Source organism: Anomaloglossus baeobatrachus, chromosome 1 (genome assembly GCF_048569485.1).
Source record: "Anomaloglossus baeobatrachus isolate aAnoBae1 chromosome 1, aAnoBae1.hap1, whole genome shotgun sequence".
Taxonomy (NCBI): domain Eukaryota; kingdom Metazoa; phylum Chordata; class Amphibia; order Anura; family Aromobatidae; genus Anomaloglossus; species Anomaloglossus baeobatrachus.
The window spans coordinates 328804765-328827419 of NC_134353.1; the positions used below are offsets into that span (position 1 = coordinate 328804765).

The 22655-nt window shown below is 49.3% G+C and overlaps 1 protein-coding gene across 2 annotated transcripts in view; it reads right to left on the reverse strand.

The window, feature by feature from the left end:
• Positions 1-17200, reverse strand: part of CDS1 (CDP-diacylglycerol synthase 1) — a 130107-nt gene extending 112907 nt beyond the window's left edge. The window contains exon 1 of one of the 2 annotated variants that reach the window (XM_075352000.1): positions 16850-17200. In XM_075352000.1, coding sequence (XP_075208115.1) covers positions 16850-16912 — 63 coding nt within the window. In that variant the 5' untranslated portion in view covers positions 16913-17200. The remainder of the gene's footprint in view (positions 1-16849) is intronic. The other variant, XM_075351993.1, reaches the window with a different exon arrangement.
• Positions 17201-22655: the final 5455 nt, after the last annotated feature.

The window sequence follows — 22655 nt, forward strand, 5'->3', positions numbered from 1 at the left end:
GCACGTGCGTGTGTACATGCGGAGTGGAGTGCGGGAGGGGGCGGAGCCAAGCGGGGAAGTGTCGGGCTCCCTGCACACATAGCCAGGGTAAATATCGGGTAACTAGGCAAAGCACTTTGCTTGGTTACCCGATGTGTACCCTGGTTACGGGTGCAGGGAGCCAGAGAGAGCATGCGCAGTGAAATCCTAAGGATTCCGCTGCTCAAAAAAAACGTTACATGCTGCGTTCCTTCCGCCCGGCGGAAGCAACGTAGCGTCGCCCAGCGGAAGCAACGCAGTTCCTATTGGCACAATCCGTCATCCATACAAGTCTATGGGAAACAGCGGAATCCGTTAACGGATTACGCTGTTTTCCAAAAGGGCGGATTGTGACAGAAGCAAAACAACGCAAGTGTGAAAGTACCCTAAAATGTTAATTTCAGAAGAAGTCTATTAAAATACTCTTTAACTATCAGTTCAGTCATTCAGTAAGGTCTGATCATACCTGCATTCTTCACTTGCATTGTTTTGCTCCATTATAAGAGCAGGTCAATGAAAATGTACTCAAAATGGCCTCACTGACTATAATGGGGTCTATCATATTTCCATCATGATGTCTATGCTCTTTCAAGACAAAACAGTGCAGCATTTTCGGCTAGTTTGTCCAGTTTTGAGTAGCATTTGTGACAAAGACTCTTTTAAACTGAAAAAGCAACACAGCAAATAAGAGGCCATACATGATTAAGTGGTGAGACATAAAGAGCAAAAATAGACTTCGTGATCGGGAATATAACAAACAGGCCTACTGATTCCATCTGAATAGCAGATCTGCGGGTGAATGCATTGCTGTGTTCCCCTAAGTCCGTGCACTGCTCACACTATATTTAGGAGCAATTCAGATGAAAAAGTTTCTGATATTTTGTCTGGAACAAAGCAAATTAATTTAATTTCCAAGTCTATTAGCGCGCAGATGGCCTTATAAACACAGATGATGCTCGGACTGGCAAGCGGCTCTCCTGACCAGAGCATAATAACTGCATAGAAATACCAGCTGTCATGCTTGGGTCAGGAGAGCCGCAGCCAGTCCGAGTGTCGCCCATGTTATAAGGCGGTCTGTCTGCGCCCTAAGCTGAGGTGCACTGAGATTAAAGGGTTTAAGAGGCTCACAACTAAATTACTAAATGTTTTTTTGTTTTTATTTTTTAAACTGAAAGTTAACTGCATAAATATTAAAAAAAAAAAAAAAGATATTTTTCAATGCTGAAAAGTGGACAAACTCACAGTACTCATTACCCCACAGGCCTTAACCCAGACCTGGGCAAGGGGTGGCCCGCGGGCCACATCCGGCCCGCCTACTCTCTGTGACCGGCCCACCCGTCTTCAGCCGGTGCAGTGGAGCCGGGCTGCAGCGTGCCGGGCAGGGAGAGATCCTGCAGGTCCGCACAGACAGTGCAGGCAGTGGAACGCAGGAGTCTCTCCTCTGTTCCCTGCCGGCACTTTGTCAGTGACACACGAGCGCGCTCTGATGTTATCAGTACTGCGCTTCGTGTGTCATTTCAAAAGTTCCCGCCCGGCAGAAGGAGCAGCACAGCGGGGGTCTTCACGGAGAGAAGCAGCGGCGTGGGGCCTTTCGCAGAACAGCATCAGCACAGCCAGGGCCCGTATAAGAGAAGGAGCAGCTCAGCAGGAGGCCTATACAACAGAAGGAGCAGCTCAGCGGGGGGCCTGTACGGAGGTGCCTGAGGACGGGGACAAAAACAAGGGAGAGGTAAGTAGTGACTAATAAGCTGAGGAGGGGACAATGGGGGAGGGGGAGACTGGTGACTAATACTGGGGGTGTAGTGGTGTAGTATATGGTGTTGTGTATATAGTGGTGTAGTATATAGTGGTGTAGTACATGGGGTCAGGGGCGTAACGACCGCAGTCGCAGAGGTCGCCACTGCGACCGGGCCAGCAGGGTTATAAGGGCCCGGCAGCCGCTCTGCAGAGACGGCTGCCGGGCCCCTATGTGTAGTGCCGCTGTGTAGTGGCCGACAATGCGACTGTCAGGGGGCCGGCCTGTGAGTCAGGGGAGCCCAGTGTCCGTAGAGGGGCCCCTGACCTGGAGAGCCGTTTCTGAGCTGCAGAGGAGCTCCTGACCTGCACAGCAGACGGAATAATCCATCCTGCAGGACCTGCGATGACGTCACGCCCATGTGACTGTGTGGGAGGAGACACAGGATGCCGGGCAGAAAGCAAGAGATACTGAATCCTGAAGGAGATTTGGACACATGATGACTGGTAATAAGAAAAGAGGGGACATGAGGGGGAGGGGGGCTGCATGGTGAGTGGCATATGAGGGAAGATGGAGTTGCAGGGTGAGTGGCATATGAGGGCTGCAGACTGACAGAAGGATGTGAAGGGGTGTAGAGTGTTTGAGAGGGGTAAGATGGGGTACAGGCAGGGTGAGATATGTGGGCATGGTGTGGGACACATCGGGGTGTAGTGTGTGTGATCTGGGGGTGCAGGCTGTATGGGGAGCAGGGTGTGTGAGATATGGGGGTGCAGGCTGTATGGGGAGCAGGGTGTGTGACATATGGGGGTGTAGTGTGTGTGATATGGGGGGTGCAGGCTGTATGGGGAGCAGGGTGTGTGACATATGGGGGTGTAGTGTGTGTGATATGGGGGTGCAGGCTGTATGGGGAGCAGGGTGTGTGAGATATGGGGGTGTAGTGTGTGAGATCTGGGGGGTGCAGGCTGTATGGGGAGCAGGGTGTGTGAGATATGGGGGTGCAGGTTGTATGGGGAGCAGCCAGCTGGGTGTGTGAGATATGGGGGTGTAGTGTGTGTGATGTGGGGGGTGCAGGCTGTATGGGGAGCAGGGTGTGTGACACATGGGGGTGTAGTGTGTGTGATATGGGGGTGCAGGCTGTATGGGGAGCAGGGTGTGTGAGATATGGGGGTGTAGTGTGTGAGATCTGGGGGGTGCAGGCTGTATGGGGAGCAGGGTGTGTGAGATATGGGGGTGCAGGTTGTATGGGGAGCAGCCAGCTGGGTGTGTGAGATATGGGGGTGTAGTGTGTGTGATGTGGGGGGTGCAGGCTGTATGGGGAGCAGGGTGTGTGACACATGGGGGTGTAGTGTGTGTGATATGGGGGTGCAGGCTGTATGGGGAGCAGGGTGTGTGACATATGGGGGTGTAGTGTGTGTGATATGGGGGTGCAGGCTGTATGGGGAGCAGGATTTGTGACAAATGGGGGTGTATTGTGTGTGATTTGGGGGTGCAGGCTGTATGGGGAGCAGGATGTGTGACATATGGGGGTGTAGTGTGTGTGATCTGGGGGTGGAGGCTGTATGGGGAGCAGGGTGTGTGACATATGGGGGTGTAGTGTGTGTGATATGGGGGGTGCAGGCTGTATGGGGAGCAGGGTGTGTGACATATGGGGGTGTACTATATTACATGTGTACTATATGGAGCTGTAGTATATTACAGGTGTGCTATATGGAGGTGTAGTGCATTACAGGTGTGCTATATGGAGGTGTTGTATATAGTGGTGTAGTATATGGGGGTATAGTGATGTAGTATATTACAGGTGTACTATATGGAGGCGTAGTATATTACAGGTGTGCTATATGGAGGTGTAGTACATTACAGGTGTGCTATATGGAGGTGTTGTATATAGTGGTGTAGTATATGGGGGTATAGTGATGTAGTATATTACAGGTGTGCTATATGGAGGTGTAGTATATTACAGGTGTACTATATGGAGGTGTAGTATAATACAGGTGTAGTATATAGGGGTGTAGTGATGTAGTTTATTACAGGTGTAGTATATGGAGGGGGTGTAGTAATGTAGTATATTGGGTAGAACTGAGTTAATTATATTAGTCCGGCCCTCTAAACCAATCCCAATTTCTCATGCGGCCCCATGGGAAAATTAATTGCCCACCTCTGCCTTAACCCCTATGTCCACCTCTTGGTGTATATTTTGGAGAGGAAAAGTCTGTGGGAGATATTTTGATGAGAGACATAATATGGAGAGGGGCAGCGTGGGGGAATATTTTGTACAGGTAGCAAAGAGAAGAGCAATTATTTATTCAGGGGAGCAACATGGGAGATATATTTATTTATGGGGCAATATAATTCTACTTTTATTTTTAAGGTCATGGTGTCGGAAGCACTGATGAAGTCGGAGAAGAGGGAAATCTGAAGAGATAAGATGTGGGCGTGAATTCATCAATGCAACTATACTACATAGACTCAAAAGGGACGGGAATAACTTTAAATCAGAGAAGATGTCACCAATAAGATACCTGGATGTAACTGTTAATTTGTGATCCTTCCTGAATCTCAGCAGTACTGTGGTTCCTGTATGATCCATAGTCTAATGATGACTGGTAACAACAACTCCCAGGATCTACTTACCATTGCTAAAGGCAAACTAGGAGTTGTAAATTCATGCAAAACAATTGTACATGTGGCTGACCTGAAATTGCAATTGATCGCTGTACTAAGCTTAGTGATTTATTAATGCACTAACAGTGGTTCTCACGCTACATTCATGTACCGACAGTGGTTCTGGCGCTGCATTCATGTATTGACAGTGGTTCTAGCACTGCATTCATGTATTGACAGTGGTTCTGGCACTGCATTCATGTATTGACAGTGGTTCTGACGCTGCATTCATGCATTGATAGTGGTTCTGGTGCTGAATTCATGTATTGACAGTGGTTCTGGCGCTGCATTCATGTATTGACCGTGATTCTGGCGCTGCATTCATGTACTGATGGGGAATCTAGCACTACATTCATGTGCTGATGTGGATCTGATCTTGTACACATGTAGCAATACAACATGTGCTTCATAGATAAAACTCAGTGTAAGTAAGTGTATGTTCACATTTATTTTTTTGGAGCAGAAACTGAGCATAATCTTTCCAAATCCTTCTCAAACTCAAAACTTCACTCTGGTGATGTATTCAAGTACTGATGGTGGTTCTGGTGATGATCCATCTTAAAGACCGGGAACAACTCTTCTTGGACTTTAGCTCCTTCACCACATACGCCGTACATTTACAGCGCCAGTCAGAAGAGGGTGTATGGCGTGGGCTCACAGGATGAGTTTGCTCCATACTTGGTAGGTAATAGCTGTGTGTTACAGCCAGGACCTGCCCCTAACAATCACAGGCAGTGCGCCTTGATAACCTGTTAAATGCTGCTGTCAAACGTGCTCGAATGGGGTGCAGCATACTATGCGGGCCACCAATGGGTTGCTAGGACAGCCTGGCATCTGTTAAAGACCTTTGTGCTTGTAAAATACCTTTTAACTATATCTTTTAAAACGACTATACTAGTCACACATAAAATTTACTTTAACACAAATAAATAACCAACCAGTACATAAAGGTAACCAAACAAGGGGGGGTGGGAAATTGTATTTGTTTTAATTACCCTGAGTTTGACCCTACTGAGCCCTGCCTGTCCACGGAGCTTTATGCACCCTAAAGTTCAAGTGATGCCCACCGTTCCTCGATGGCTGTACTTTTCTGAAACTGTTGACCCTATTTAACATGTATGTATAATGTTGGGATAACAAAAAAAATACTCAGAGCCCTATAAACAAGTTCTTCACCAACTTTAGTTGCTAAATAATCCTAGTCTAGACTAAGTGTGGGTACTACTTGTATTCTATGTCTGGGCGAGAGACTATCACCCTCCCAGACACCCTATCATACTAGGATTATGAAACCAATATATAAAGTCTTCTTTGGGTACACACACACATATAGTATACTGTTTATGTATAACAATCAAAATGACTGCTGGAACACCATTGTAAATGTGAACAGGGTGCTAGCCAAAAAATACACAATCTATATGAAGTGAAAGCTGCACACCAAATTCAGAGAAATAAGAACAAGCATAACTGCTTTATGATACATAAGGAATGAAAAATACACTTCGCCATATGAAAAATGGAAACAAAATTAAATGTGACATTGCATAACTGCTGAGGATTATTTGAAAAAAAGATATTTAGCTAATTTATTGATCAATTCATTACTGCCCCATAACCAACTTCATGGTAATCTCTTATTTATGGGGTCCCTAACCAAATGTTACCTTTAGCTAATTGATCAATACAATCCTTATGTATCATAGAGCAGTTATGCTTATTCATATTTCTCTGAATTTGGTGTGCAGCCTTCACTTTATATAGATTGTGTATTTTTTAGCTAGCACTTTGTTCACATTTACAATGGTGTTCCAGCAGTCTTTTTGATTGTTATGCAGTTTTTTTTTCTGTCTGAGAACCCAGTCCCGCCCTTTAGCCATGATTATTCAACTTCTTATATAGCCAGGTCCCTGGCTTCCCATACACCACAGGTTTCAACCGCACATAGAGGTAACATTTGGTTAGGTACAAATGCACACAAGCAGGTTTTAACCGCATATAGAGGTAAGATTTGGTTACGGACCCCATAAATAAGAGATTACCGTGAAGTTTGGTAATAGGGCAGTAATGAATTGATCAATACATTAGCTAAATATCTCTTTTTTTTTCTTCAAATAATCATCAGCAGTTATGCAATGTCACATTTAATTTTTTTTTCCATTTTTCATATGGCTAGTTGTATTTTTGATTCCTTATGTATCATAAAGTAGTTATGCTTGTTCATATTTCTCTGAATTTACTGTGCAGCTTTCACTTCATATATACTGTTTATGTGTACACCAGCAAAAAAATTCTCACAATTGTAATAGCTTGGTGAGAACATACATTGTGCTGCACCTCAAGTCATATAGATTTGCGGACCACAAACAAAAAAGTTTGGTTACCTTTATGTTCTGGTTGGTTATTTATTTGTGTTAAAGTAAATTTTATGAGTGACTAGTATAATCGTTTTAACACATAATTAAAAGGTATATTTCTTTCGGTGAACTGAATGGATTTCCTAAATGTACATATTATTACCATACGATGATCCACCTTTGTGTTTGCCATTACGGAGCTGCCTTAAAGGGAACCTGTCAGGTCCAATATGCACCCTGGACCATGAACAGTTCTGGGTGCATATTGCTAATTCCTGCCTAACCGTCCCTGTATGTAGTAGTATAGATAAAGAGATCTTTAGAAAAAGTATTTCTTAAGATCTTATATCGTATGCTAATGAGCGCAGGGACTAGTCCCCTGGGTGTTAGTTCCCCTTGCCAGTCGCCCCCATTAGCATGTTGGTCTGCTCCTGCGAATGTAGTAACATGCTAATGAATGCACGCCACAGGATGATGTCACTCACCTCTCCGACCCTCATTTCGGCTCAGTGCGCATGACCCCGGAGTTTTGGTCATGCGCACTACTTCAGTTTGAAGACAGGACGCGTACATGGAGCGCATGACCAGAGAGGTGAGTGAGATGATCCTGACGCTGCGCATTCATTAGCATGTTAGCACGCCCACAGGGGCCCACAGGGGTGTACTAACATGCTAATGGAGCCGACTAGCTAGGGAACTAACACCCAGGGGACTAGTCCCCTCTCTCATTAGCATACGGTAAAAGATCTTTAGAAATACTTATTCTAAAGATCTCTTTATCTATGCTAGTGTATATAGGGACGGTTAGGCAGAGATTAACAATATGAACCCAGAACTGCTCATGGTGCTGGGTGCATATTATATCTGACAGGTTCCCTTTAAAATGCTGGCTGTGGCCGGGCTTCAAAAGGAGACCGTGATTTTACAACATGCAGCAATCCTGTGACATTGCAGTATACAGCACAAGCGATCAGATGACTGCAGGTTCCAGTCCCCTGGTGGGACTAATAAATATAATGAAAAGTAAGTGACTAAGAAAATCCCCCATTAAAGTTAAAAATCACCCCCTTTTCTCCCATTAAAAATACAAAAATAAGGGTTTTTTTTGCACACTGCAAAACCACAAAAAATGCTGAAACAAGAGATCATATTCTATCCTAAATGGTATCAATAAAATGTCTTGTCGCCCCACAAAAAGCCATCACACAGCTCCATCGACCGATAAATGAGACCTTTATGGGGCTTGGAAGATGGTGAGACAACCCAAAATGTGTTTTGGGTTATATTTTTTTTTTTTTTTTAAATTCTGATTTTTTTCTTTTCACCACCAAGTAAAATAAAATAAAAAAAAAAAAACAAACACAACACGTTTGGTATCAACATATCGTACCGATGAGGAGAGTCATGCTGCCAGATCATTTTTACCACAAGTATACGTCGTAAAAACTATTCCTAAAAAAACAAAAACAAAAAACACAGAATTGATTTTTTTTTTTTCACCATTTCACTTCACTTGGTATTTTCTTCTCGTTTTCCATATGGTAGAATAAATGGTGTAATTCTAAAGTACAATTTATCACACAAAAAACAAGCCTTCGCATATTAAAATGGGAGAGTGGCTCCTGAAGAATTGGGGACCAGGTATGAGAGAATGGGATATCAAGTGTGGAGGAGGGAGAGTTATTCACATATATTGCACTCTCGAATGTGAATAAACCATGTTTATGGTGTTTGTGGGGTCCGGGTGCACACGTTCATTCATCCAGTTAGGTGCATTTCAATGTATTGGTTATACATGTTAAATCTTACCATATATATATATATATATTTCTTTAATCATTATAACTATGTCAAAAGAAGCGGGCAAAAGGAAATGTTACATACAGCATGTACTTACTATTGTTTGAAAAATACCAATAAAAAATGTGTTACAAAAAACAAGCCTTCTTACAACTATGAAGCCACATTCACATGTTGAATATTTGGTGAGGGTTTTTTTTACCTCAGTATCTGGAAGCCAAAACCAGGAGTGGGTGATAAATGCAGAAGTGGTGCCTGGGTTTCTATTATACTTTCCTCTGATTGTTTCACTCCTGGTTTTGTCTATGAATACTGAGGTAAAATACTGACCAACTACTCACCGTGTGCACGTGGGCTTACAAATACTGAGGTAAAAACTCACCGTATGCACGTGGGCTTACAAATACTGAGGTAAAAACTCACCGTATGCACGTGGGCTTACAGATGCTGAGATAAAAACTCACCAAATACTCAGCGAGGGCACTTGGCTTTACAAATACTGAGGTAAAAACTCACCAAATACAGTGTGCACGTGGCCTTACAGATAGGCTATGTGCGCACGTGTGCGCTCTGCACTGCACCTAAAAGGTGCGCTTCAGAGCGCAGCTGAAAAGCTCCGTTCTGAAGCGCATGGTGCCGGCAGAGAACGTGCGCTCTGCATGCAGCTCCTGCCATAGACAGAGCAGGAGCTGCCGGCAAAGCGCACGGAAGAAGTGACATGTCACTTCTTAGAACGCGCGCTCCGGGCAGCAGCCGAAGCGCTGCACTCTAAGACGCCACGTGCGCACGGCCCCTGCACAATCTCCATAGATTGTGCTGGGGACGCAGGACGCATGCAGTTACGCTGCGCTGCAGAGCGCAGCGTAACTGCATGAATTACGCACACGTGCGCACATAGCCTTACTGAGGTAAAAACTCGCCAAATACTCACCCTATGTACGTGGCCTTACAGATTCTGAGGTAAAAACTCACCAAATACTCACCGTATACACGTGGGCTTACAGATGCTGAGGTAAAAACTCACCAAATACTCACCGTATACACGTGGGCTTACAGATGCTGAGGTAAAAACTCACTAAATACTCACCGTGTGCATGTGGCCTTACTTTTGGCAGTAGCTGCGTTTTTGCCTTGTTTTTTAATGCGGATAATAGTGCCTTAAAAAGTCTTCAGAACCCGTGAACTTTTCCACATTTTTTCATGTTACACGCACAAACTTAAAGGGAATCTATCACCAGGTTTTTGCTCCCCCATCTGAGAGCAGCATGATGTAAAGACAGAGACCCTGATTCCAGCGATGTGTGACTTACTGAGCTGTTTGCTGTCATTTTGATAAAATCAATGTTTTCTCTGCTGCAGATCTAGCAGTTATACAGTGCTCATGAATATGCTGGACTACCTGACAGCACGCCAAGTAGTCCTCTAATAATGATCCACTGCTAATTAATCAGTGATTTTAACAAAATGGCAAAAACCTGGTGACAGATTCCCTTTAAATGTTTTACTGGGATTTTATGTGATATACCAACACTGTATAGCAAGTATTTGTGAAGTGTAAATGAAATGAACCTTGTTTTTCTAAATATTTTAAAAATATAAATCTGAAAATTGTGACATGCATTTGTATTCAACTTCCTGAGTCAATACTTTGTAGGACCACCTTTTGCAGCAGTAATGGCAGAAAGTCTTCTGAGGTATATCTCTACCAGCTTTGCTCATCTACAGGCTGACATTTGTGCCCATTCTTCTTTGCAGAATAGCTCTAGCTCCGTGAGATTGGATGGAGATGTCAATTTTCAAGTCTTGCTACAGATTCTCAAAGGGATTTAGGTCTGGACTTTGACTGAGCCATTCACACACATGGAAATACTTAGATCTAAATCATTCCATTGTAGTTATGGCAGTATCTTTAGAGGCATTCTCCTGCTGGAAGGTGAACCTATGACCCAGTCTCAAGTCTTTTGCAGCCTCTAATAAGTTTTCCTTCAGGATTGCCCTGTATTTAGCTCCATCCATCTTCCCAGGCACTCTGACCAGTTTCACTGTCCCTGTTGTAGAAAAGCATCTTGACAGCATGATCATTCCACCACTATCTTTAACAGTGGGGATGGTGTTTTCAAGGTGATGAGCAATGTTAGTTTTCTGTCACACATTGCAATTTGCATTTAGCATAAAAAGCGACACTTTGGTCCCATCTGACCAGAGCACCTTCTTCAAATAGATGAGACCAAAGTAGAACTTTTTGAGCTAAATACAAAACGCTGTATGTAACGGAAAACTAAATGCACATCACCCTGTAAACACCATTCCCACTGTCCATGGGGGAAGCAGCATTTTCGATAAGTGAGTACATAAAGAAAAAAGAAAGCTGTCACATTGAACATACAGCCTGATCTGTCAGTGACATGTTATGAAGCAGGAGGTGCTGAGCAGATTAAACTATTGTTTATTGGCAAAAGTATACCTTGTATTATCATTCCAGGTTTGGGAGTTAAGACGGCAGCCATGATCAGTGACCTGAGCCACCTCTATTTCTCGCCTCCAGTGGTTGTGCTGGACCTTATGATTCTACATGATGAAACTCCTAGGGATCACTTCTTTACATCCCTGGCCTGGCCTGCATTTTACAGTGTTCAACCATCTTGCTTAAATGGCTGTTTATTCAAGGTAGTCAAAGTATAAATATGTGGAAACAAATCACATAAACCAAATACCACATCCCAGTATCATGATATTTGGTTTACATGTTTTGGGGTTTGTTTTTTTTTTGTTTTTTTTTAAAGGGGCTGTCCACTGGATAACAACTTCTTCATTTAGCCATTATGATGCAAAAATAAAGTCCTCTGTCCCCCGCCAGTCTCCTGACAGAGGCACGTAACATTGCAGCCTTCACAATTATACCCAGGCGGAAGAACATTTCTCAACGCAAGACATTTCTAATAAAATGTGACTCAGCTCTGTACGTTGTACGTGCTCAAGACACAGCAAGTGTATAATCCAGCAAGTTAGGAAATTCACCATAATGGTGATGAACTCGGATAACCTCAAACAGTCACTTCCGAAAGCATCGACAGAAAAAGAAACATGGGGCAGAATGACAGTCTATTGTCATGTGAAGGAATATAAAGAAAACGCTGTTAATCAGTGTGCAGATCTGACAGTCTCACATTTAGATAGTAACAAAAAGGAGACTTATTGGGCTCAACCACCTACGTGGGACAAAGATCATGTCCCAAACAACAGGAGGCGGTAGGTAACAATCTGACTGATGCCATTAGGGCATGTGCGCACGTTGCGTTTTTTTTTTTAGTTTCTGCAGCGTTTTAAGCTGCAGCGTCACATTGTGAAAATGCATGCGTTCTGGTTCTCCAGCAAAGTCTATGAGAATCATGCAAAATCCATGCGCACAATGCCTTTTTAAACGCAGCGTTTTGATTGTCAAAAATCTGACAAAATCTCTGCGTTTAGAAAAGCAGCATGTCACTTCTTTTAAGCGTTTTCGCAGCGTTCTACACCCATTGAAATCAATGAGTTGAAGAAAAATGCTACCAAAATGCTAAGCAGTGCGTTTGCACTGCATTTTTGTTGCGATCCGCATGTTTATTTAACATAATAAACGTAGGTCTTTCGGTCTCTCTCGCTCTATGTCTCTATCTCTCTATCTGTCCATGTCGGTCTCTCCCTCCTACCCCCTCTCTCATACTCACCTATCCACGATCACCGGCGCTGCGCGGCATTCACACTGTGGCGTCTTCCCCTTTTTTGAAAATGCCGGCCCCTCATTAATCCATCTCGTATTCCCTGCTTCCCCCGCCCACCGGCGCCTATGATTGGTTGCAGTCAGCCATGCCCCACGCTGAGTGACAGCTGTCTCACTGCAACCAATCACAGCAGTCGGTGGGTGTGTCTATATCGAACAGCAAAAAAAATAAATAAGTAATTTTAAAAAAAAAATGACGTGCGGTCCCCCCAATTTGGATACCAGCCAGGGTAAAGCCACACGGCTGAAGGCTGGTATTCTCAGGATGGGGAGCTCCACGTTATGGGGAGCCCACCAGCCTAACAATATCAGTCAGCAGCCGCCCGGAAAAGCCACATCCATTAGATACGACAGTCCCGGGACTCTACCCGGCTCATCCCGAATTGCCCTGGTGCGGTGGCAAACGGGGTAATAAGGAGTTAATGGCAGCAGCCCATAGCTGCCCCCAAGTCCTAGGTTAATGATGGCAGGCGTCTCCCCGAGATACCTTCCATGATTAACCTGTACGTTAAAGAAAATAAACAAACACATCCAAAAAATCCTTTATTTGTAATGAAAGACAAAAAAAACACCCTTATTTACCACTTAATTAACCCCTCAAAAACACCTCCAGGTCTGACGTAATCCATGCAAGGTCCCACGACGCTTTCAGCTCTGCTACATCGGAAGCTGACAGAAGCGGCAGTAGAGCACTGCCGCTCCTGTCAGCTCCATGAAGCAACTGAGGTGAGTCGCGCGATCAGCTGTACTGTCACTGAGGTTACCCACGGCCACCGCTCTCTGGTGGAGGACTGCAGCTGTGGCCACGAGTAACCTGAGTGAAAGCACAGCTGATCGCGTGGCTCACTGCAGTCACTCAGGGGATTTGCGATCACAGGTGAGTCCTTCACCTTTGATCGCAAATCAAGTTGTGCGATCACAATGAAGTCTGGTGAAGTTCATCCGAGTTCATACTGATCGTGCGGCACTATCTCGCAGTCAGCCATGCTCTTTTTGACAGTGCAGTGCCACTCGGCTCTGCTGAAAGTCTATGGGGATGCAACAAAGCCGAGTGGGACCGCACTGTCAAAAATGTGCGTTCTGGATGCTTTTCCCACTCTGTCTATGGCAAAGCAAGCATCCAGAACACATGAATTCTGCAGGAATTCTGCAGTAACAATGCATCTCAGAACGCAGCTTTTTAGCTGCGTTCTGAGACGCACATGCAGTGACTTACACGCTGCGGAATAGAACGCAACGTGCGCACATAGCCTTACACCATATAGCAAGTTTGAATGCCATGGCTAATAGCTTTCCCTACAACGGTTAAGTTGTCCAGGCTCAGCACAAAATTCTGCAGTCCCTCTATGTGACTGCGTGCAGTGTGCACACTGTCATGATTTCCTGGCATTCCACGTTACTTGACCATATGTATTCAGTTTTCATACTAATGGCCATGTGCACACTAGTCTCGTCTCATTCAATATCTCTCAACCCTCTTCTTTGGAAACAATCTGTCTAGTCCTGGGATTTCTCCGGCGCCCTTATCCTTATGCCATCCCCTACCACTGAATCACATGACTGCCGTTATGTGCTCTTGATGCCACTGGTGGCATGACGCACGTTATTAATTACTTAAGGGGGTTTCCTTTTTGTGAGGTAAAACATTTCCCTGCCTGTTAAAAAAACATTTTACCTCAAAGAAAGAATATATTTATGATCCCACGCTGTCCTGTCTCTATATACTCTCTTTTGTGTCCTCCCCTGCCTAGGAGCTGTGGTATGATCAGACCATGTCCCTGTACGGTCAGACACATCCATTACACAGTACATAGCAGGGGCACATATAGAAGATTATCTCAGCACAGGAACATATTTTTTTAAACACATCCAATTGTGGAAATTATAATTATTCCAAGATCTATTGATTTAAAATTAACTTTGTTTGTGGGAAAACCCCTTTAAGGGCTCCTCCAGCTTGGTGAAAGTGTCGCTGCCATACCCAGTGGTGATGTGTCATACCCACCTTTCATCCAACTGTAGTGGCAGCACCATGTCGCCCACCTTTCATCCAGCTGTAAAGGCAGCACCATGCCCCCCATCTTTTATCCAGCTGTAAAGGCAGCACCATGCCGCCCGCCTTTCATCCAGCTGTAGTGCCAGCACCATGCCCCCCACCTTTTATCCAGCTGTAAAGGCAGCACCATGCCCCCCACCTTTCATCCAGCTATAAAGGCAGCACCATGCCCCCCACCTTTCATCCAGCTGTAAAGGCAGCACCATGCCCCCCACCTTTCATCCAGCTGTAGCGCCAGCACCATGCCCCCCACCTTTCATCCAGCTGTAGCGGCAGCACCATGCCCCCCACCTTTCATCCAGCTGTAGCGGTAGCACCATGCCCCCCACCTTTCATCCAGCTGTAGCGGTAGCACCATGCCCTCCACCTTTCATCCAGCTGTAGCGGCAGCACCATGCCCCCCACCTTTCATCCAGCTGTAGCGGCAGCACCATGCCCCCCACCTTTCATCCAGCTGTAGCGGCAGCACCATGTCCCCCACCTTTCATCCAGCTGTAGTGGCAGCACCATGCCCCCCACCTTTCATCCAGCTGTAGTGGCAGCACCATGCCCCCCACTTTTCATCCAGCTGTAGCGGCAGCACCATGCCCCCCACTTTTCATCCAGCTGTAGCGGCAGCACCATGACGCCCACCTTTCATCCAGCTGTAGCGGCAGCACCATGCCCCCCACCTTTCATCCAGCTGTAGTGGCAGCACCATGCCCCCCACCTTTAATTCAGCTGTAGTGGCAGCACCATGCCCCCCACCTTTAATTCAGCTGTAGTGGCAGCACCATGCCCCCCACCTTTCATCCAGCTGTAGCGGCAGCACCATGCCCCCCACCTTTCATCCAGCTGTAGCGGCAGCACCATGCCCCCCACCTTTCATCCAGCTGTAGTGGCAGCACCATGCCCCCCACCTTTCATCCAGCTGTAGTGGCAGCACCATGCCCCCCACCTATCATCCAGCTGTAGTGGCAGCACCATGCCCCCCACCTATCATCCAGCTGTAGTGGCAGCACCATGCCCCCCACCTTTAATTCAGCTGTAGTGGCAGCACCATGCCCCCCACCTTTCATCCAGCTGTAGTGGCAGCACCATGCCCCCCACCTTTCATCCAGCTGTAGTGCCAGCACCATGCCCCCCACCTTTAATTCAGCTGTAGTGCCAGCACCATGCCCCCCACCTTTAATTCAGCTGTAGTGCCAGCACCATGCCCACCACCTATCATCCCGCTGTAGTGCCAGCACCATGCCCCCCACCTATCATCCCGCTGTAGTGGCAGCACCATGCCCCCCACCTATCATCCCGCTGTAGTGGCAGCATTATCCTCCTGTGCGCACTATTTGTTGTGTAAGGAAAAGACCCTTAAATCTGAGTAAATTATAAGCGTTACACAGCTTTGCGGTATACCTATAGGACAACATGATGATTTGAATTGAGGGCAGTGGCGTGAGTTTTGAGGTCACTCTTCCACACGTCACTGGTGGGGCACTGTGAGTAAATACCGCACATCACATTAACGCCTTCTAGAGCCGCTCTGAGGTTAAGCTGCTCTTGAGAGATGCAATAAGGACATCACAAATAATTAAAGCAGAAGCCGTGATCGGGTAACGCTACTGGCAGTCACTGGCTCCGTTACGTAAGATGTCCTACACAATCAGCATCTTCTTTCTGTAACAACCAGATCTGATTGATGAAAGTGGAATGGCCATTTACAGATCAGCCGGGCAGGGGCATCTCTACAACAGATGCAGCCATCTCAGCGCTGACACGTTTTACTAGAGAATTGTGGGGCCAGCCCCCTCCATTCCATGCCCCCCTCATGGCAGGAGAATGCCATCCTCTAGGGCGGTAGCTGAACACATCATAAACTTTAATTTCATACATTGAATACGATTCGGTCAAAATCGCCAGTAAAAGTAGCTATTTTTCCAGCAGACACCACGATAGATCCATTGTATTCAGTGTATGCACCACAAGCCACTATCTTTGGTTTTCTGTGCCTATGACCCGAGCCACTCTGGCAATTGTGAAACTACATCTTGGCACCAGATAAACAACAATAACATCTAATTTCCAGTAGTAAAAATCTTAAAGGGTCTGTTCATTTTTACCCTCGGTGGCAGAATTATCAGATCTGACAGAAAATGGGCTGACAGCCCACTCATTGTGGAACAAGACGGGTCCAGAGACCTGGGAGCTGCATTTATTAAGAAGCCATACTGGAAAGGGACATTACTGACCGCACTTCATTCACTGGAAAGAGAACATAGTGTATGTCCTTGGAACAGCCAATCAGGAGGCTTCCTAAAGTGAGAGCGATAATCTGATTGGTTGCTACTGGCAACAGCACTTTTTTTTAATTTACCCTAGTTTGTATGAATAAACTTTATGTGTCAAAGCAGCGCACAATCACAGAATAAGGCCATGGCCACCGTACACACAGGTGACACAATGACGCGGTCGCTGGAAGCACTTACTTTGTCACTGTTGTGGTCCCGCTCGGCGTCCCCGCCGGCCCCTCTCCTCCGGAGCTCGGACATGTCACACTCGGCGTCTGGATGAGGCGCAGGTAAGTGCCGGAGATCACAGCGCTCTGCAGGAGGCGGGGCACACTGCACCCGGAAGCATGGCACACGGCCGCTGCGGGGTGGGCGCTCCCCTCCGGTGTGTGGGACAGTCTTCCCGAGGTGAGCGGGAAGGAATAAGCGGCTGGTTGTCACTAGTTACCAGGAGAGGTGAGGGCAGGGGAAGTGTCCTGGAGGTGGCGCTGTCCCTGTACTCCGGCCTTCTCCCGCCCACTCTGCTGACAGCAGGGCGGGGACATGGAGGAGCACAACACAAGGAGCAGCGCAGAAAGCGAGGAGGGGGCGCACTGCGAGAAGGAGGGGACATAGGGTCCTGGAGATGGGGGAAAACAGGGACCGGGGGAGGATAAGCGCACTGGCCCTCCTAAGGAGGGGGGTCACAGGATACTAAAGATGGGGGAGCACAACACAAGGAGCAGTGCAGAAAGCGAGGAGGAGGCGCACTGCGAGAAGGAGGGGGCATAGGGTCCTGGAGATGGGGGAAAACAGAGACCGGGGGAAGATAAGCGCACTGGCCCTCCTAAGGAGGGGGGTCACAGGATACTAAAGATGGGGGAGCACAACACAAGGAGCAGTGCAGAAAGCGAGGAGGGGGCGCACTGCGAGGAGGAGGGGGCATAGGGTCCTGGAGATGGGGGAAACAGGGACCGGGGGAGGATAAGCGTCTGTCCCCCTGAAGGAGGGAGGCACAGGATACTAGAGATGGGGAGCGGAGCCCGGGGGAGGAGGGTATAGGGTCCTGGAGATGGGGGAAAACAGGGACCAGGGGAGGATAAGTGCACTGCCCCCCCTAAGGAGATGGGTCACAGGATACTAGAAATGGGGAGCTGAGACCAGGGGAGGAGGGTATAGGGTCCTGGAGATGGGGGAAAACGGGGACCGGAGGAGGATAAGCGTCTGTCCCCCCGAAGGAGGGAGGCACAGGATACTAGGAGGGGGGACCGGGGGAGGAGAGGGCGCACTGCCTGGAGGAGGGGGTATGGGGTCCTGAAGATGGCGGAAAACAGGGACCGGGGGAGGATAAGCGCCTGTCCCCCCGAAGGAGGGAGGCACAGGATACTAGAGATGGGGAGCAGGGACGAGGGGGCGTACTGCTCGGAGGAGGGGGCATAGGGTCCTGGAGATGGGAAAACTGGGACAGGGAGAGGATGAGCGCATTCCCCGAAGGAGGGGGGCACAGGATACTAGAGATGGGGATGGGGGACAGAGACCAGAGAAGGAGGAGGCGCACTGCCTGGAGGAGAGGAGTATGGGGTCCCGGAGATAGGGGAAAACGGACCGGGGCAAGAGAGACGCACTACCTGGAGATGGGGGAAACAGGGACCGGGGGGGAGGAGGGGGCGTACTGCCTGGAGGAGTGGGGTACAGGATCCTGGAGATGGGGGGAAACGGACCGGACGAGGAAAAGCACACTGCCTGGAGGAGGGGGGCATAGGGTCCTGGAGATCGGGGAAGGAGGGAGGCACAGGGTCCTGGAGATAGGGAGAAGGGGGCATAGGGTCCTGGAGCTGGGGGAAAACAGGGACCGGGGGAGGAGGGGGCGCACTGACTAAAAGAGGAAGGCACAAGGTCCTGTAGTGAGGGGAGGAACAGGGACCGAAGGAGGAGGGGGAGCACAGCCCGAGGGAGGCACAGGATCCTGGAGTGAGGGAAAACAGGGAGCGGGGGAGGAGGGGATGAACTGCCCGAAGGAGGGAGGCATAGTGTCCTGGAATGAAGGGGGGATGGCCCATGGGAGGCACAGTGTCCTGGACATGGGGGAGAAACCGGGGAGGAGGGGGCGCACTGCCCCGCGAAGGAGGCAGGCACAGTGTCCTGGAGATGGGGAGAAACAAGAACTGGGGGAGGAGGGGGCAAACTGCCCGAAGGATGGAGGAACAGGGTCCTGGAGATGGCGGGAGGAGGGGGTGCCCAGGGAGGCACAGGGTCCTGGAGTTAGGGGAAACAGGGACCAGGGGAGGAGGGGGCGGACTGCCCGAAGGGAGGAAGGCACAGTGTCCTGAAATGAGGCTGAACATGGCCCATGGGAGGCACAGTATCCTGGGGAGGGGGGCAGGGACCACGGGATGAGCGGGCACACTGTCCCCCAAAGAAGGGAGGCACAGTGTCTTGTTGATGGCAGGGAAACAGGGACTGGGGGAGGAGGGGGCGCACTGTCCTAAGGAGGGAAGCACATAGTCCTGGAGATGGGGGAGTGAAGGAACCGGGGCAGGAGGAGGTGCACTGTAAAAGGAGGGAGGCATAGGGTCCTGGAGTGTAGGGAGAAACATGGAGCAGGGGAGAAGTGAGGCACAGGGTGCTGGGGAGATGGACAGGAACCGAGGGGGGGGGGGGGCATTGGGAGCTGAGATGGGAGAAACAGGGATCGTGGAGGAGGGAAGCACACTGCCCAAAGGAGGGAGGCACATGGTCCTGGAGATGGGGGCGGGAACAGGGACTGGGGGAGGAGGAGGCAGAATGCCCAAAGGGGGAGGCTCAGGGTTGGAGATGGGGGAAACAGAGACTGGAGGAGGAGGGAGGCACAGGGTCCTGAGCAGGTTGACAGGAATCAAGAAGGAGGGGGTGTACTGCCTGGAGGAGGGGGGCATTGGGTCCTGGAGATGGGGGAAACAGGGACCGGAGGAGGAGGGAGGTACAGGGTCCTGGGGAGGGGGACAGGGGCCAAGGAGGAGGGGGTGCAATGCCTGGAGGGGAGTATAGGCCTCCTGGAGATGGGGGGGAAACAGGGACCGGGGGAAGAGTGTGCGCACTGCCCGAAGGTGGGAGGCACAGGATCCTGGAGTGGGGGGAAACAGGGACTGGGGGAATAGGGAGGCTCAGGGTCCTGGAGATGGGGGGTACAGGGACTGAGGGAAGAGAGGTCACACTGCCTGGAGGAGGGGGGCATAGGGACCTGGAAATGGGGAAAACAAGAATTGGGGAAGGAGGGGGCACACTGCCCGAAGAAGGGAGGCATAGTGTCCTGGAGTAGGGGGTAAACGGAGATCAGGGGAGAAGGGAGGCACTGGGTCCTGGAGGTGGAGGGGAAGCATGGACTGAGGGTGGTACAGTGTCCTGGAGTGGGGGGAAACAGGGACTGGGGAGGGAGGAACAGTGTCCTGGAGATGGGGAGAAACAGGGACCGAGGAAGGAGGGGAAACACTGCCCGAAGGATGGAAGCACAGGGTCCTGAAGATGGGGGGGGGCAGGGACCGGGGGAGGAGGGGTTGCATTGTCTGAAGGAGGGAGGCACAGGGTTCTGGAGTGGGGAGAGAAAGGCACAGGAGGCACAGGGTCCTGGAGATGGCGGGGAAACAGGGACTGGGGAGGAGGGGGTCCACTGCACAAAGGAGAGAAGTACAGGGTCCTGGAGTGCAGGGAGAAACAAGGACTGGGGGAGGAGGGAGGCACAGGGTCCTGGAGATGGGGGAGGGGGAACAGGGTCCTGAAGATGTGGGGGGACCAGGGGAGGAGGGGGCGCACTGCCAGAAGGAGGAAGGCACATGGTCCTGGAGATGGGTGGGGGACATAGACCAGGGGAAGATGGGGTGCATTGTCTGAAGGAGGGAGGCACAGGGTCCTGGAGATGGAGGGGAAACAGGGACTGGGGGAGGAGGGGGTCCACTGCACAAAGAAGAGAAGTACAGGGTCCTGGAGTGTGGGGAGAAACAAGGACTGGGGGAGGAAGGAGGCACAGGGCCTTGGTGATGGGGGAGGGGGACCAGGAGAGGAGGGAGGCACGGGGTCCAGAAGATGTGGGGGAAATATGGACCAGGGGAGGAGGGGGAGGCACTGCCTGAAGGGGGGGGCATAGGTTTCTAGAGTGGAGGGAAACATAGTCCGGGGGAGAAGGGGTAGTACCCGAAGAAGGGAGGTACAGGGGTCTTGGAGATGGGGGAAACAGGGTCCGGGGAAGGAGGGGGTGCACTGCCCAAAGGAGGAAAGCATAGGGTCCTAGAGTGGGGCAGACAGGGTCCAGAGAAGGAGGGGGCACTGCCCGAAAGAAGGGGGCACAGGTTCCTGGGGTGGAGGGAAACAGGGTCTAGGGATGGAAGGGGCACTACCCGAAGAAGGGAGGCACAGGGTCCTGAAGATGGGACAAAGAGGAAACGGGAAAGAGGGGGCACTGCCCAAAGGAGGAAGGCACAGGGTTCCTGAAGATGGGGGGGGGGGGGGAGAACAGAGGGACTGAGGCAGGAGGGGGCGCATTGCCCGAATGAGGGCTCCAGATGAGGCACAGGGTCCTGGAGATGGGGAAAAATGGGTCCAGGGAGGAGGAGGCACACTACCCAAATGAGGGAGACACATGGTTCCTGGAGATGGGGGAGGCGGGGGCGTACTGCTGGAAGGAAGACACCCAGGGGAGCCACAGGGTTCTAGAGTAGGGGGTAGGCAAGGTCCGGGAGAGGAGGGAACTCTACTCGAAGAAGTGCACCCAGTGAGCCATGGGACAGTGCCACAAACACAGTACAATACTCTTAAAGCATGATGAACCTAACGTGCCCCCCCCCCCATAGTATGATATTCTTATAGTTCTCCCCCCACACACCATATTATAGCCTCCACAAAGTATGAAGGCCTGTCAGTATGATGCCCCCACTCAGTGTGAGTGCCTCCACAGCCCCATTGTCTATTTAACCCCTTCACCACCCAAGCCTGTTTTCATCTTGCTGACCAGGGCAGTTTTTTCAATTCTGACCAGTGTTGCTGAGGTTATAACTCTGGAACGCTTCAACGGATCTCGGTGATTTTAAGGCCCTGTGCGCACACTGCATTTTTTGTGCCACGGATTAACCGCGGTTTTTGCTGCAGAATTGGTGCGGTTTTTGTTCATAAAGCCACATATGCATATGCACACATAGCCACACATCCAAGCTCTCTTCAACTCATGCCGATTACAACTCAAAAACATCTCCCGGATCCGTGCTTTCCTTAACCAAGAATCAGCAAAAACATTAGTGCATGCCCTCATCATCTCCCGCCTCGACTACTGCAACCTCCTGCTCTCTGGCCTCCCTTCCAACACTCTTGCACCCCTCCAATCTATCCTAAACGCTGCGGCTCGCCTAATCCACCTCTCCCCTCGCTACTCCCCAGCCTCGCCACTCTGCCAATCCCTTAACTTGCTTCCCATCACCCAACGACTCCAGTTCAAAACATTAACAATGACATACAAAGCCATGCACAACCTGTCTCCTCCTTACATCTGTGACCTAGTCTCCCGGTACCTACCTGCACGCAACCTCAGATCCTCACAAGATCTCCTTCTCTGCTCCTCTCTTATCTCCTCTTCCCACAATCGCGTACAAGATTCTCCCGTGCATCCCCCATACTCTGGAATGCTCTACCTCAGCACATCAGACTCTCACCTACCGTGGAACGCTTCAAGAGGAACCTCAAGACCCACCTCTTCCAACAAGCCTACAACCTACAATAGCCCTCAGTCCAGTAGACCACTGCACAACCAGCTCTGTCCTCACCTATTGTACCATCACCCATTCCCTCTAGACTGTGAGCCCTCACGGGCAGGGTCCTCTCTCCTCCTATAACAGTCTGTTTTGTACTGTTAATGATTGTTGTACGTATACCCTCTTTCACTTGTAAAGTGCCATGGAATAAATGGCGCTATAATAATAAATAATAATACTAATAAAGCTCATGCAATCCTTCCCGAGCAAAGTCTATGAGAAATCCAAAATGCTGTGCGCACACTGCGTTT